At 36.2% G+C, this 16,334-nt stretch overlaps 1 protein-coding gene across 3 annotated transcripts in view; it reads right to left on the reverse strand.

The window, feature by feature from the left end:
• The window catches only part of PPP2R3A (protein phosphatase 2 regulatory subunit B''alpha), a 153,369-nt gene that overhangs the window by 53,156 nt on the left and 83,879 nt on the right, over window positions 1-16,334 (reverse strand). For all 3 annotated transcript variants that reach the window (XM_025043596.1, XM_006907221.3, XM_025043595.1), the window contains one exon: window positions 11,110-11,184. In XM_025043596.1, coding sequence (XP_024899364.1) covers window positions 11,110-11,184 — 75 coding nt within the window. The remainder of the gene's footprint in view (window positions 1-11,109; window positions 11,185-16,334) is intronic.

Genomic DNA, 16,334 nt, shown 5'->3' on the forward strand with positions numbered 1-16,334 from the left:
AATATCTCCCTCAACTCTACAAAAAAAACAAAAAACAAAGACAAAAACTACATCTATATATTTTGCATCTGCCCCTATCATTCCAAGAAGAATAAAAAAAAAAATCTCTGCTCACAAGTCTGCATTTCCCAGCTGCCTATATGTCACTTTCTTTGTTTACCTTTCATCTTATACAGTGATGCCTGATTCAAGTTGTACTTATTGGGCTGGATGTTTTGGGAAGGTAAATGAGGTGAGAAATATATGCTGGGTTGGTTTAATAATTAATGGGTCAGAAGAATGACTACTAACGTGTTATGATCTAAGAGGGTATTATAGCCATATTCATTGGATTCTTGAAGAACTTTAGTCTCTCTAGAAAGTCATATATATCTGGAATAATTTATATCTAAGTCTTTATTTGAGCATTAACAATTTTGTTGTTAGGCAATGTTTTAATGAGTTTCACAGAAGTGAAACTAGAGAGAAACCTCTGGACAGGATGGGAGGTGAGGGGATAGTAGCAAATACGTCTGAGACTGAGGATGTGTGTGCTGTGGTGTAGGGGAGAATTGGAAAAGAAAGACAAGGCTACAATCCAGGAGGTAAGAGGCCACAGTGTATTCTTAACAATCTACCTGGGGTTATTTCCATGCATTTAATTTCACTTTGATCTACTCGTTTTTTTTCCCCTCCAAAAGGAAGCAGTGACAGGAAGAACAATTTAAGCAGCCTCTTTGGTACTTGGTTTTGATTTTGATTGTCTTGCAATCTTGGTGGTTTTATCATGGAAGAGGTTAGAACCTTTTTAAAAGCTATTTTAGTGCCAGAAAACAAAAAGAGAAGACATTGGACATCTATCCAAAAAATAGGCCTAATGAGGGACTAAACCACCATTCTGCTTCTGGATTCTTTAGCAAACAGAGTTATTCTCAAACAGAACATGGAGAAACTAGCCTGAGGATGAAGATCCAGATATCTGCTGCCCAGCATTCCCCACCCCACCCCTCTGTCAGTGCTAACTCTTTCTGACCCTTCAGAATCTATCTAGCTCAACTGCCAACTCCCAGAACAGGAAGCCCCAGAACAGGGACTAGGGTAGAGCTCTGTCTTCTGGGCTCCTGCTGTCACCTAATTATCCTTCAGTCATCCAATGGATATATTCTAAACACTGGTACACTTAATGATCATCACCTGCGAACTCCATGAAGCCAGGTTTTTCTTTACTCGCATCCCAGTACCTGACGTGCTGTTCTCCATATAGCAGGTAGTCAATAATTTCTTGATAAATTAAAAAAATAATTTAAAAAATTTCCAGTTACAGTTGGCATACAATATTATATTAGTTTCAGGGATACATATAGTGATTACACATTTCTATAACTTATGAAGTGATCACTTTGATAAATCTAGTCCCCATCTGATATTATTACAGTACATTGAATATATTCCTTATGCTATACTTTATCAATTTGTACTTCTTAATCCCTTCTCTTTTGCAACCATCAAAATGTTCTCTGTAACTGTAAGTTTGCTTTTGTATTGTTTGTCCTTTTAATTTGTTCTTTAGATTCCACATATAAGTGAAATCATATGGCATTTCTCTTTCTCTATCTGACTTGCTCCACTTAGCACAGTATCCTCTAGGTCCATTCATGTTGTTGCAGATGGCAAGATTTTTTTTTTATGGCTGAGTAATATTCCATTGTGTGTGTATATATATCTATATCTATATCTATATCTATATATATCACCTCTTCTTTATCCATTCATCTAATGGTGGACACCGAGATTGCCTCCATACAATGGCTACTGTAAATAATGCTACAATAAACATATGGGTTCACAAGTCTCTTCAAAGTAGGGTTTTGGGTTCCTTTGGATAAATACCCAGAAGTGGGATTACTAGGTCCTTCTTTGTTTCTTATTACAGCCTTTGTTCTAAAGTCATTTTGGCTGGTATAAGCATTGCTACTCCAGCTTTTATTTTTGTTTTGTTTTTATTTTCATGAAATATCTTTTTCCATCTCTTTACTTTCAGTCTATGTGTGTCTTTCGATCTGAAGTGGTCTCTTGTAGGCAGCATATGATTGGAGCACTTAATCCATTTATATTTAAAGTAACTGTTGACAGATACATAGTCAATGCCATTTTATTCATTTTTTTTTTATTTCTTCTTTTTCTCCTTCTTCTTCAAGTACTTCTAACATTTCTTGTAGTGTTGGTTTGGTGTTGATGAACTCCTTTAGCTTTTTCTTGTCTGGGAAGCTCTTTATCTGCCCATTGATTCTAAATGATAGCTTTGCTTGGTAGATTAATCTTGGTTGTAGGGCCTTGCTTTTCATTACTTTAAATACTCTGTGCCAATCCCTCTGGCCTGCAAAGTTTCTGTTGAGAAGTCAGCTGACAGTCTTATTGTAGTTCCCTTGTAGGTAACGGCTTTTCTGTGGCTGCTTTTAAGATTCTCTGTCTCTAACCTTTGGCATTTTAATTATGTCGTGTCTTGATGTGGGTCTCTTTAAGTTCATCTTGTTTGGTATGCTTTGTGTTTCCTGGGCTTGTATGTCTATCTCCTTTGCCAGGTTAGGGAAATTTTCTATCATTATTTCTTGAAATAGGTTTTCAATTCCTTGTTCTCTTTTCCTCTGGTACCCTAAAGATGCAAATGTTGGTATACTTGATGTTATGTCAGAGGCCCCTTAAACTATCCTCATTTTTTCTGGATCCTTTTTTCTTGTTGATGTTCTGATTGGATGTTTTCTGCTACCTATCTTCTAAATTGCTGATTCGAACCTCCACTTCATCTAATCTACTGTTGATTCCTCCTAAGGTATTCTTCATTTCAATTATTACTCTTCATTTCTGACTGGTTCTTTTTTAAGTTTTCTATCTCCCTTTTTATGTTTTCTGTCTCTTTGTTAAAATTCTCACTGAGTTTGCCTATTCTTCCCCTAAGTTCATAGAGCAACCTTATAACCAGTGTTTTGAACTCTGCATCTGATAGATTACTTGTGTTCATTTAGTTTAGTTCTTTTTCTGGAATTTTGTTCTGTTCTTTCATTTGAGACATATTTCTTTGTCTCCCCATTTTGGCTGCCTCCCTGTGTTTGTTTCTATGTATTAGGTAGGGCTGCTGTATCTCTTGGTCTTAGTACAGTAACCTCATGGAGTAGGTGTTTCGTGGGGCCCACTGGTGCAATCTCTCTGGTCACCTGAGCCAGGTACTCTGGTGTGTCGCTTGTATGAGTTATGTGTGTGCCCTCCTGTTGTAGTAGTCAAGCCTTGGTTGTTGTGTGCATATCAGTGGAACAGATTGACCCTTGGGCTAACTGGTTGTGAGGACTGGCCAGTGACTATACTGGAGGAGCTGTTGTGCAGGGGCTGATTCTAAGGAGCAGGATTTGCTTTCTCAGGGCTTTGGTGCCTGCCTAGTCTACCTTTTGGGTGTGTTGTTCTTGGTAGGGGCCCCGAGTGGTGCTCCAGCACAGTCCAAAGTCAGACACTAAGTGTGGTGGCCCCGGGCCTCCTAGGAGGGGCCCTGATGCAGGCCAAGTTCAGCAGCAGCCTATGTCCTGCCCAAGGCCACCTTTCTTGAACCACCAAACAATCCACAGATGGCCACCATCCACACTGGGCTTGGAGGTGCCTTGAGAGGCCCAGTTGTGAATTGAGGCTGGCAGTCGCTAATGCCAGGCTTGGGATGCTCATCAAGAGGAAGGGGGCTCACCAAGGCCAGATGCTGCTTGTTTGGGTTTTGTGAACTTTTGAAGGATTTTAAGAAAGTCTACAGCATGAGCTAAGACAAGACTTTTGTATCGAAAAGCCACTGGAATCTGCTTGGGTAGGCCCATAGGCTGGGTGGGGCAGGATCTCAGGGAATCACAAGGTCGGGGCAACCAGTGTTAGCCTAGGTTGGTGGAGACTCATATGGTGGCTGGGAGTGGGGAGGACTCAACAAAGAAACAATCAATGGATTCTGCTAGCACTTCTGTCTGGGAGAAAACTGCCCCTCCAGCCTTCTCCATAAGCCAGACTATTTAGTTCCTGTCTGTCCCTTTTAAGCTGCTGTCCAAGCACTAGAAGTCAGAGTGAGTGAGTCTGTCAATCAGTAAGTCCATTCGTGGGCCCTTTAAGAAAAATATCTGGGACTCCAGCAGCCCTCTATCTCACTCAGCTACAATCTCTGCTGGTTTTCACAGCCAGAAGTTATGGGTACTTTTCTTCCCAGCACTGAAATTCTTGGTTGGGGAGCCTGCTGTGGGGCTGGAGGCCTTTGCTCCTCTGGAGGGAACTCCGCAGACAATATATACCTCCTGATTTTTAACCACCACACACAGGTGTGGGACCAGCCTGTTCAGCATCTCCAACCCTCCTACTAGTCTTCAAGGTGGCTTTTTCTATATGTCCTTAGTTGTAGGACTTCTGTTCAGCCAGACTTCAGGTGATTCTCAATGATGTTGTTCTGTAGTTCAGTTATAATTGTGATGTGATCATGAGGAGGCAAGCACAGTGTTTACCAATTCCACCATCTTGATCAGAAATCCTTGATAAATTTTAAAAACTGAGGTATAACTGACATACATTATATTAATTTCAGATATACAACATGTTTCAATATCTGTATGTACTGCAAAATGATCACGATAAATTTACTTAACACCCACCGTCATACATAGTTACAGAATTTTTCCTCGTGATGAGAACTCTTACGATTTACTTTCTTAGCACTTTCAAATATGCGATACAGTATTATTAACTATAGTTGCTGTGTTGTACATCACATCCCCAGAACTTACTTATTTTATAACTGGAAGTTTGTACCTCCTGACTCCCTTAACCCGTTTCTCCCCAACACTCACTCCTGCCTCACCAATCTGTTCTTAGTATCTATGAGCTTGGTTTTTGTTTTGTTTTTTAATTTTTAATTAAGTTTATTGGGATAACATTGGTTAATACAATTAGATAATTTTCATGTATACATTATAATTTGACATCTGTATATTCTATTGTGTCTTTACCACCCAAAGTCCAGTTTCCTTCAGCAACCATATATTTGATCCCCTTTACCCACTTCACCCTCACCCTACTCCCCTATATTTGACCCCCTTTAACTGTCTACCTCCCCCTTCCTCCCCCACCCCTTACCCTCTGGTAACCGCTAGTCTATAGTCCATGTCCATGAGTGTTTTGTTTTTTTTAGATTCCACATATAAGTGAGATCATACAGTATTTGTCTTTTTCAGTCTGACTTATTTTACTTAGCATAATGCCCTCAAGGCCCATCAATGCTGTTGTAAATAACAAGATTTCATTTGTTTTTATGCCTGCATAATATTTCATCATATGGAATTTTTTTTATCCATTCATCTACTGATGGAAACTTAAGTTGTTTCCATATCTTTGCTATTATAAATAATGTTGCAATTAACATGGGTGCATATATCTTTTTGAGTTAGTGTTTTCATTTTCTTTGGATAAATACCCAGAAGTGGAATCACTGGATTATATGGTAGTTCTATTTTAATTTTTTGAGGAACTGCCAAACTGTGTTCCATAGTGGCTGTACCAATTTACAGTCTCACCAATAGTACAGAAGGTTCTTCACATCCTCACCAATACTTGCTATTTCTTGTCTTTTTGATAACAGCCATTCTAACGAGTATTAAGATGATTATCTCATTGTGGTTTTGATCTGCATTTCCTTGACGATTAGTGAAGTCGAGCTTCTTTTCATCTACCTTTTGGCCATCTGTATGTCTTGATAAATTAATGAGGTTAAAAAGTTATATAACAAAGACTTTTGTGTTACATTTGTGATGAGGTTGGATTCATAGTTAGTTGAATAACTATTCAGAGTTTTGAATAAGAGATGGATGCCAACCCAAGAAAAGTTTCTAATTAGTATTTCACATAAAGCGGTACTGTCATGTATGATTTATAGATGGAGTGCATATAAAATATACAGAAAAATAAAACAGGAAGGATATATTCAAAATTATTGTGAATGATACTAATATAGTAATGTTTACTCATGAGGAAAAAATAAGACTGGAGTGAAGATGTGATCATGATCTGAATGGCTGACTATCAAGCAGAAAAAGCAGCTGACTTTTCTGTGTTGTACCAGAAGACAGAGCTAGATCTATTGGATAGAAATGCCTTTATACTGAAATGTTTCAATATAAGGACGAGTTTCCTAAAATTAGCTCTACGAAGCAATGGGTTATATGAACAAGTGAGGCTTCTTCTCACCACAGTTATTTAAGCAGAAGTTGTCAGATTTCTGCATTAGGTGGGAGTTGGGAATACCTGGTGTCTAATTTCTCTACTGACCCCAATCACTCAGACTCTGGCTGAAGTGTTTCAAGGAAGAGAATATGTCTTACTCAACACTATTCTTAGCACTAGCTTGGCAAAAGTTCATATAAAAAAGCTGGAGGATTTTTAGCATGGAAATGACATATATATGAAATTAGACATTAAGAGTATCATTTATCACAGTTCCATGTCTCCTTTCTCAAGTTATGGTCAATTTCAATACGTATTATATCAGATTTTTCTTTGTTGAACATTATTAGATTTTTATCCTTATTTTTTGATTTTAGATATAAATTTATCCAAATTTTTATCTAAATTTTATATTTATATAATCCTCAAAATTTTATATTACTTATGAAGGTACTGTGTCACATTGAAAATTATAAAACTTTAATCTGTATTTTTGCTTATTTTATTTTCTTGTTTATTTTTTGATAGAATGTTTTAAATTTGCAAATGTTTGACGGTTAAGCATTTCCTAGTATTTTAACTTCTGCTAACCTCCTTATCTAATACTATTTAAAAAGTACCTGTATTCCATTTTTCCATAGTCTAAATGTTATTTAGTGGCCCCACGTCATCAGCACATTTATTGATTTCCACATTACTGATTCAGCATTTTAACTTACCGAGGTAGGGTCACCATCTAGTGGTGACAACATGTAGCTGCTGGTTCTACATTATAATTTTCCCTGTAACTTTGGTCTACCATTTTTAGGTTAAAAAAAAAAAAAAAAGAAAAAAGAAAAGCAAAAAAGCCTATTAAAAAATATAGAACTATAGAACAAAATTTAAAAATCAATAATAATAATAAATTTTTACTGCCAGTGAGAGGAATTTAACAATTTTCACCAAGGGATCCCTAGTCAACCTGATAAGACAATTTGAATCATAAGTCAGTTTCCTTTCTTTATCTTTATATCTATTGAATTGGAAACCTCTAATTCACAATTACAGGTCACCAGGAATGGAAGTAAGTGTTTGCTGGATCTCCCAGATAGTTTCTGACAAGTGGACTGAATGCAGACAGAGAAATTACAGAGAGATTGCTCACTGTAGATGACTTGAATACACATGAACACACTTGAAGCATGGGCTAAAAAAAACAGGAAGTGGTGAATGGATTCCTGATCCGCTCTGGCTAATATAGCTCTGAAGAGTATTTCCTCATGGTCTTTTGCAGAATTTGGACTTTGAAAAGAAATCTATCTAGTAAAATCCTCTTCTTTGTTAAGAGGAAAAGTAATAAAGGAAAAAGAGATAAGAAGCTGTTAGTGATGAGCTCCACAATTGAGTCATCTCAAGAAATATCAGTACCTTGTCCTCAACAATTAAAATATTGGAATTTCAGCCTGAAGTATGGATTCAGGCAAATCAAGACACTTAATACATCACTAAGACACCATCTGAGCAAGCCACAGAAATATCTTTCCTATCAGCACCAATGTTTATAAAGAAATATTTTCAGTCTCATTACTTATTTTAAAAACTCATGTGAGCACCTCTTCTCTCAAAAGTCAGCACATGTCAGTTAGGATAAGCATAGTCTTTTATTCACTGGCAATTTCTTTGCATGGCATGTAAAACTGCAAACTCAACGGTTACAATTTTCTGGTATTTCCAATTTTCATTTTCATTCGATATCAAGAGGTTTATTTCTCAATTGTCAATTCTTCTCTGGAAATAAATAACTTTAGATGCAATCTCTTATTTGAGTAGTGATGTCCTTATTTGCTGTATGCCTAGTTGGTGCTCTGTTTTCCAGTCTAAAAATAGCTGATGAATTAATTAAACAAACAAAAAGTCATTTTCTTTAGCATAGGTTTTCAGTGATAAATAGAAAACAAAGGTTCCCCAACTTTTCTTCATCATATATGTGCCTCACATAAGCTAATATTTGAGTAATATTGTGTTGGCAGTTTCTTCCAACGGTAGAGTAACTGAATAACTCTAGCATGCAAACAAAAATATTAATTGTTCTACAATGTATGCCACTGAATGTATGTAACATTCAATAGGATCATATGATAAATTAATTTTGCTTTTTCTGAGATATTTTTTATTAACTCTGAGGCTGATCTTTGTAAGTAAATTGGAAATAGTGTGATCTTATTTGTCTCTGCCATAAGCAGAGTAGAAAATTATGCCTAATTTGGCCACTTCTATGCCTTTAACAACGGAAGTAATTAATTTCACACTAGAAATCTTATTTTGTATTTGTTCTGGAACAACTAACTGTATTGTGAAATAATAAAAATGTTTCAATGACTTCATGCCATTGTTTGACCAAATTTCATGATTGAAAAGGCATGGGGAAGAATAGATAACCAACCAGTCCAATAAAATTCTGTTTCCAGATATTCACTGTGATACTTTTTATTTACACTTCTCTTTTTTAGATGGTAGTATGAAATTATCACAATAGCAGATACACTTAGTACATACATATTCACCTTCTATATTCTCAATAGGGTCTTGTTTACTATTTATGTTATGATGCTGTTTTGATTTGCTCTTTTATCATTATTTCACCACAAGCAGTTTACACTTTAATGACTACCTGCGTAATGGGTTCATTTTTGTAAACTGGGGATAAAGCAGCATAATACTATTAAAATATAAATTTAAAAAATGTAAATAATAAATGCGAATGCCATAAAAATGTCTGCAGAGATAATTAATTGTATCTTGTTAATTGACCAATGTAGTTCTTTCTGTTCAACAGTTAACATAAATAGAATTTCTCAGAAAATGTGAATTATATGTGAATAAAACTGTTTCATGGCTTTTCACTTTGACATCAAAACTTCCTGGGGACCACTTGCTAGATGACCACAGACCATCATAATTAAATGCCAAACTAGAAAGTACAGAGAAAGAAAATTTATCTCTATTTTACAATTCCATTCTTTAACATCTTTCTTAAGAATAAATTTCAATAAAAAGTTCCTCTGTAGAGAGTATTTTCTGAATTGGTAGAAAGTTGTATTAGATTATTTCTAAGATCCTATCCAACTCTTAAGATTCTAAACTATGCTATTATTATGTCCTGAATTTATAGAACAGTCAGCAATCAGAACCCAATAATTCTGTTTGGTATTGAAGCCAGAGTTAATGAGCAGAATTCTTAAGCATGAATAATTTCGCTTATTCATTCCGTAAATATTTACTGTGTCTCTGTTATGTGCTAGGCACTATTCTAGGTATTGGAGATACAGCAGTGAACAATATAGACAAAGTCTCTGCTCTAATGTAGTTTATATTATAGAGAAGGAGATAGACAATAAGCAAACAAAAATTTTACATATCAGATAATATAAGAGCTGAGAAGAAAAATAATGCAGAACAAAGGAGTAGAGAGTGTAGGGGGAGGAGGCAGAGGGAGAAGAAAGCTGAAGAAGGCAGAGAGTGATCAGGGAAGGCCTCGATAAAAAAATATCTGAGCACACATCTGGATGAAGTGAGGAAGTGAGTCATGTGGAAATCTGTAGGAAGAATGTTTTAGGCAGAAGAAAGAGTAAGAACGATGTACCTAAGGCAGAAGTTGGCTTTGGGCTGTTTCAGGAACAGCGAGAAAGCCATTATGGCTGAAACAGAGTAAGCAAGGCGTAGGGAGGTAGGAGATAAGATCAGAAAGCAGGGGATGTGAGGGTGTTGGGGCGGGGCGGGGGCGCGGGGCGCATTAAGGAGAGTCTTGGCAGGGACTTTTGGCTTTTATTCTGAGTGAAATGGGAAACCACTCCAGGGTGTGATAAGAGGAGTGTTGTGTCTGACTTACATTTTCAAAGGATAACTCTGCCTTGTGGAGACTGGACTGTGGGGCAATGAGGGTATAAGGAGAAAGGCCAATAGAAGTAATCCAAGTGAGAAACAAGGTGACTGGGCCTGGGTGACTGTGGCGGAAGTGATTTAGTATACTGTAGTTAAAAGGCAAAAAAACCTTCTGAGATAGTCTTAGATGACAGTGACACCTTCTGGCTCAAATAAAGTCTTACAAAGTTTTATGATACAAGGGGACCAATCTAAAAGTAAAGAATGAAGTTCCTACAGAGAAGAAAAAATGATAATATTCTGTAACTTAGCAGAACCCAACAAATCCATGGCCAACAAAAAGTACCCTAAGAATGACAGGGTCTTCCTCAGAGGAGACTGCCCGATTTACTGGGGGATCTGAGTCAGAGGCAAGAGCCATCACACTTGAGTGTGGCTGTGAATGTGAGGTGTGCTTGGGGCTCACCTTTGGAATTCCTCCAAACAGAGAATTAACCTGGCTGCAGTGTGCACTGCAGGCCTGTGAGTTCTCACTCATAATTCATGCCTGTGACTGATCAAATGAGGCTGTATATGACAAACGGCATAAGAGAACACCTCGCAGAATAGGAGATTGTGATCATGTTATCTTAAATTCTTACATGATTTGTTTCTGATTACACGAAAGCTATCTCTTATTATCATTTCCAATGAAGTACTATAGACACATCTTTTTCTGGGAAAGGTTGTTGAAAATTCTTTTCGGTATTATTTGCAAATGCTAAAGGTCAACTGGGTATCAATATTTATGACAGCAAAAGGCATACTTCCTAAGACTGGAAAGAATGAGTATGTTACTTTAATTTCCTCTTAAGCATTGGGTACATATAAGAAGGGAAATAGGTATAAATAATAAATTCAACTTTACTTCACCTTCCTCCTACTTAAGAAAATCAGTATAGCCCAAGTTACCTTTTGCATAAAGATCTGAAAGCCTGGGTACTTGATAGTGATGAAGAGACTTATGGAGTTACATTAAGAATAAAAGAGAACTTGGCCTACCGTGGTGATGTAGCGGGAGTGGAATTCTGGAGCATCTTTCAGGAACGTGAGGCCAGGGTGTGTATCCACCACATCCTGAAAAAGAACAAAATCAAAATTAAATTAAACATACAAAAACCCCACTAAAATGTCTACAGAATTTTTCCTTCCTGTAGAATAAGTTGCCAGTTGAGCAAACTTGCTACTGTAGAATGTTACTTTAATTTCCTCTGAACAATGCATTTTGAAGTTCTGTTATTAAGTTCATAAACATTTAGAATTGGTATGTCCTGAACTGATCCTTTTATTATTCTCTAGCAATATTTTTTCCTCTAAAAATGACTTGGATATTAATATAGCTACCTAGATTTTTTTTGTGTGTGTGGCAAAACCTCCCAAGTAACATAAAATTCATTCTCCCAATTTCCAAGTGTACAGTACAATACTATCAATCACTTGTACATTGTTGTACAACAGATCCCCAGACTCCCCTCCCCAATCCTGCATGACTGAAACTACACCCACCAAACAACTCCCTACCCCCTCCCCCTAACCCCTAGCAATCACCATTCTTCTTTCTATCTCTGTGAATTTGATTACTTTAGATACCTCATATAAGTGAAATCACACAGTATCTGTGTTTTTTGACTAGCTTAGTTATCCAGCATATGTCCTGAAGGTCTATACATGTCACATGCAATTTTTTTTTTTAAAAAAGGCTAAATAATATTTCATTGTAAGTATATATCACATTTTCTTTATTCATTCACCTAGTGATGGATATTTAGGTTGCTTCCATTTCCTGGCTATTGTGAATAATGCTGCAATGAACTATTTTTCAGAATGGCTGTACCATTTTCATTCCCACCAACAGGGCATAAGTGTTCCAATTTCTCTACATCCTCACCAATACTTTTTTTTTTTTTTTAAAATAACAGCCATCCTAATGGGTGTGAGGTGGTGTCTCATTAGTGATGCTGAACATCTTTTCATATGCTTGTTAGACATTTTATCTTTTTTGAAGAAATATGTTTTCAAGTCCTTTGCCAATTTTAAAAAGTTATTGTCCATGGGAGAAGATATTCGCAAACACCTCCGATAAGGGGTCAATATTTAAAATATATAAATAACTCATACAACTCAACAAAAAACAATCCAATTAAAAAAATGGGCAAATGACCTGAACAGACACTTTTCCCAAGAAGACATACAAATGGCTAACAGATAAATGAAAATATACTCAACTTCATTAGCTATAAGGGAAATGCAAATCAAAACCACAATGAACTACCACTTCACACCTGTTACAGAATGTTTATTATTAACAAGACAAGTAGTAACAAGTGTTGGAGAGATTGTGGAGAAAAAGGAACCCTCATACATTGCTGCTGGGAATGTAAACTGGTACAGCCACTATGGAAAACAGTATGGAGGTTCCTCAAATAATTAAGAACAGAGTTACCATATGACCCAGCAATCCTTCTGGATATCTACCAAAAAACTTGAAAATAGTTATTTGTAAAGACATATGTACCCCTAAGTTCACTGTAGCGATATTCATGGTGGCCAAGACATGGAAACAACTGGAGTATCCTTTGATAGATGACTGGATAAAAAAGATATGGTACATATACACAACAAAATACTACTCAGCCATAAAAAAGATGAAATACTGCCATTTGCGACAACATGGATGGATCTTGAGAATATTATGCTAAGCAAAAGTCATGGAAAAAGTCAAGAACCATATGATTTCACTCACATGTAGGATATAAAACTGAAAGCAACAAACGAACAAACAAGACAAACAAACAAAAACTCAGACACAGACAACAGTATGGTGGTTACCAGAGGGAAAGGGAAATAGTAGAGAGAGGTAGAGAAGGGTAAAGGGGCTCAAATATATGGTGACAGAAGGAAACTTGACTTTGTGTGAACACACAATGCAATATGCAGATGATGTATTATAGAAATGTACACTTGAAACCGCTCTAATTTTATTAACCAATTTCACACCAATAAAACTTAATAAAATTTAAAAAATCTATGACTAAAAAATAAAATCAGGTTATTTGTTTTTTGTTCTTATTGAATCATAGGAGTTCTTTATATATTCTGGATATTTACCCCTGATCAGATATGTTTGCAAATATTTTTTCCATTCTGTAGGCTGCCTTTCACTGTGTTGACTGTTTTCTTTGCTGTGCAGAAGTTTTTAAGTTTGATGTAGTCTCATTTGCCTAATTTTGCTTTTGTTACCTGTGCTTCTGGTACCATATCCATGAAATCACTGCCAAATCCAACGTCATGAGCTTTTCCCCTATGCGTTCTTCTAGTTTTATAGTTTCAGGTCTTATGTTTAGGTCTTTATCCATTTTGAGTTAATTTTGGTATATGGTGTAAGATAAGGGTATAACCTATTTTTTGCACGCAGGTATCCAATTCTCTCAACACCATGTTTTGAAGAGACCATCCTTTACTCATGGTGTACTTGTGGCACCTATGTTGAAGATCATTTGACTATATGGGCTCTCTATTCTGTTCCACTGGTCTATATATCTGCCTTTATGCCAGTAGTATATTCTTTTGTTGCTGTAGCTTTGTAGTATGTTTTAAAGTCCGAAAGTGTGAGGCTTCTAGTTTTGTTCTCCTTTCTCAGGATTGTTTTGGCTATTCCAGGGCCTTGCAATTCCACATGAATTTTAGCATTGTTTTATCTATTTGTGCAAAAAATGTCACTGGTATCTTTAAACAACTTTGTTGAGGTTTAACTGATATATAAAAAATTGTACATATTTAATTTGATGAGTTTGAATATATGCATACACCCAGGAAACCATCACCACAATCAAGGTAACAAATACATCCATCACCTCCAAAAGTTTCCCTGTGCTTTTTTTTTGTAAGAATATTTAACATGAGATCTACTCTTTTAACAAAATTTTAACTGCGCAATACAGTATTTTTAACTATAGGCACTGCTATACAGCAGATTGCTAGAACTTATTTATCTTGCATAACTGAAACTTTATATTGACCGAGTATCTCCATGATTACACTTATACCTGAAACAGTCAAACTCTTAGAAGCTGAGAAAAGAACAGTGGTTGCCAGGGATCTGGGGAAGGGGACCATTGGGATTTTGATAGAGATTACACTGATCTGTAGATTGCTCTGGGTAGTACGGCCATTTACAATAGCCTTTCAATCTATGAACATGAGCTATCTTTCCATTTATTTGTAAGAGCTTTCTTTTGATTACTGTTAGCATGGTATATCTTTTTCTCTCCTTTTCCTTTTAACCTATCTTTGTCTTTAAAATTAAAGTACATTTCTTTCAGACAACACATATTTGGGCCTGTTTGTCTAATCTTTGCCTTTTGGGGGTATTCGTACTATTTAGATTTAATGTGAATATCGATATGGTTAAGTTTAAGTCTATCATCTTGCTATTTGTCCAGTCCATTCTCTATTCCTTTTTTATACTTTCCTTTTTTGCCTCCTTTTGGGTTAACTGAATATTTTTTTATGATTCTTCCATTTTATTTTTTTTTGACTTATTGGCTATAACTTTTTGTTATTTTAGTAGCTGCATCAGAGGTTACAGCACACATCTCTAACTTACTATAATCTACTTTCCAGTGATGTTATACTACCTTATGGATTATATGTGAACCAAAAAATAGTACAGTACTTTCATTTCTTTTCTCTCAGCCTTTATGCTATTGTTGTCAAATTGTACTTAAACATGTTATAAACACCAAAATACACTGTTGATATTTTGTTTACAGAGCTGTCTTCTAAAGAGATTTAAATAATAAAAAGATCACATATATTTATCTATGTAGTTACCATTTCTGGAGCTTTTCATCTCTTTACAGAAATTTGTATTTCCATCTGATATTATTTTCTTCCTTGTTAGACAACTTAAAAAAAAAAAAAAGAAAACATTTCTTGTAGTGCATTTCTGCTGGTGATGAATTCTTTCGGCTTTTCTGTGTCCAAAAAAAAAATCTTTAATTCACTTTCATTTTTGAAAGATATTTTCACTGGGTGAAAATATCTCAACCTAGAACTTTCTAGGTTGAGAGTTCTTGTCTTTCAGTACTTTAAAGATGTTGCTCCACTGGCTTCTGGCTTGGACTGTTTCCAACATGAAATCTGCTGTCATCTTTGTCTTCGCTCTATGAAATGCGACTATTTTCTCTGGCTGTTATTCAGACATTATTACTGGTTTTGAACCATTTTTTTGTGATGTGCCTTAGTATAGTTTTGTTTCTTCTGCTTTGGGTTTGTAGAGCATCTTAGGTTTGTGACTTTATAGTTTTTACTAAGAATAGAAAAATTTGGGCCATTATCTCTTCAAATAATTTTTCTGTTCTCTTGCAATGCAAATCCAGCACTATTCATAGTTAGTACAGATTTCACAGGTTAAGGGCACAGTCCTCCACAAGACTCCTCTCACCTCAGACACTAGTTGTAACACCAGGGTTTCTAGGCCACCCACACTTCTGACCACTGGATATACATTTGGGGTTTCCAATACCCTTTCTGCTTGAACAATGTGCCCAAACAACCCACAAAACTGAGGAAGATGCTATAATTACCATTCTATTATAATTACCATTCTATTATGTACAAATTAGGCCCAGCCAGATACAAGACCCCAACCATGGAGTTTGTGTCCTCAGGACACAGTCACTCTCCAAGCACATAACTGTATCATTAACCAAGGAAGCTCAATTGAGCATCAGTGTCCAGAGTTTTTATTGGGTTTCATTATGTAAGCATGATTGATTGAATCACTGACCACATGACAGAATTCAATCTCCACGCTCCTTCTCTTCCTTGGAAGTCAGGTTGATAGCACCTGGCTGAAAGCCTCAACCTTTTATCACATGGTTGGTCTTTCTGGTATGGCAAGCCCCCGTTCATGAAATTATCTAGGAGCCAACCATGAGTCACCTCATTAGTATAAATTCGGGCATGGTTCCAAGAGCCCACCATGAAAAACAAAGACACTCCTATCATTTGAGAAAATCCAAGGGTTTAGAAACTCTGTCCTAGGAACCTGGGACAAAGACCTAACAGATTATTTTATAAGTTTGTTAGGTTGCTTGAAGCGAGGTCCCACAGCTCACTGATGTTCTTCTCATTTTTCTTTATTTGTGTCTTCTTGTCCCATTTTGGAGTTTATTTTTTGTCTTCAAGTTCACTAATCATTTCATTAGCAATGTTTAATGGGC

Source organism: Pteropus alecto, unplaced genomic scaffold (genome assembly GCF_000325575.1).
Source record: "Pteropus alecto unplaced genomic scaffold, ASM32557v1 scaffold92, whole genome shotgun sequence".
Lineage (NCBI taxonomy): Eukaryota > Metazoa > Chordata > Mammalia > Chiroptera > Pteropodidae > Pteropus > Pteropus alecto.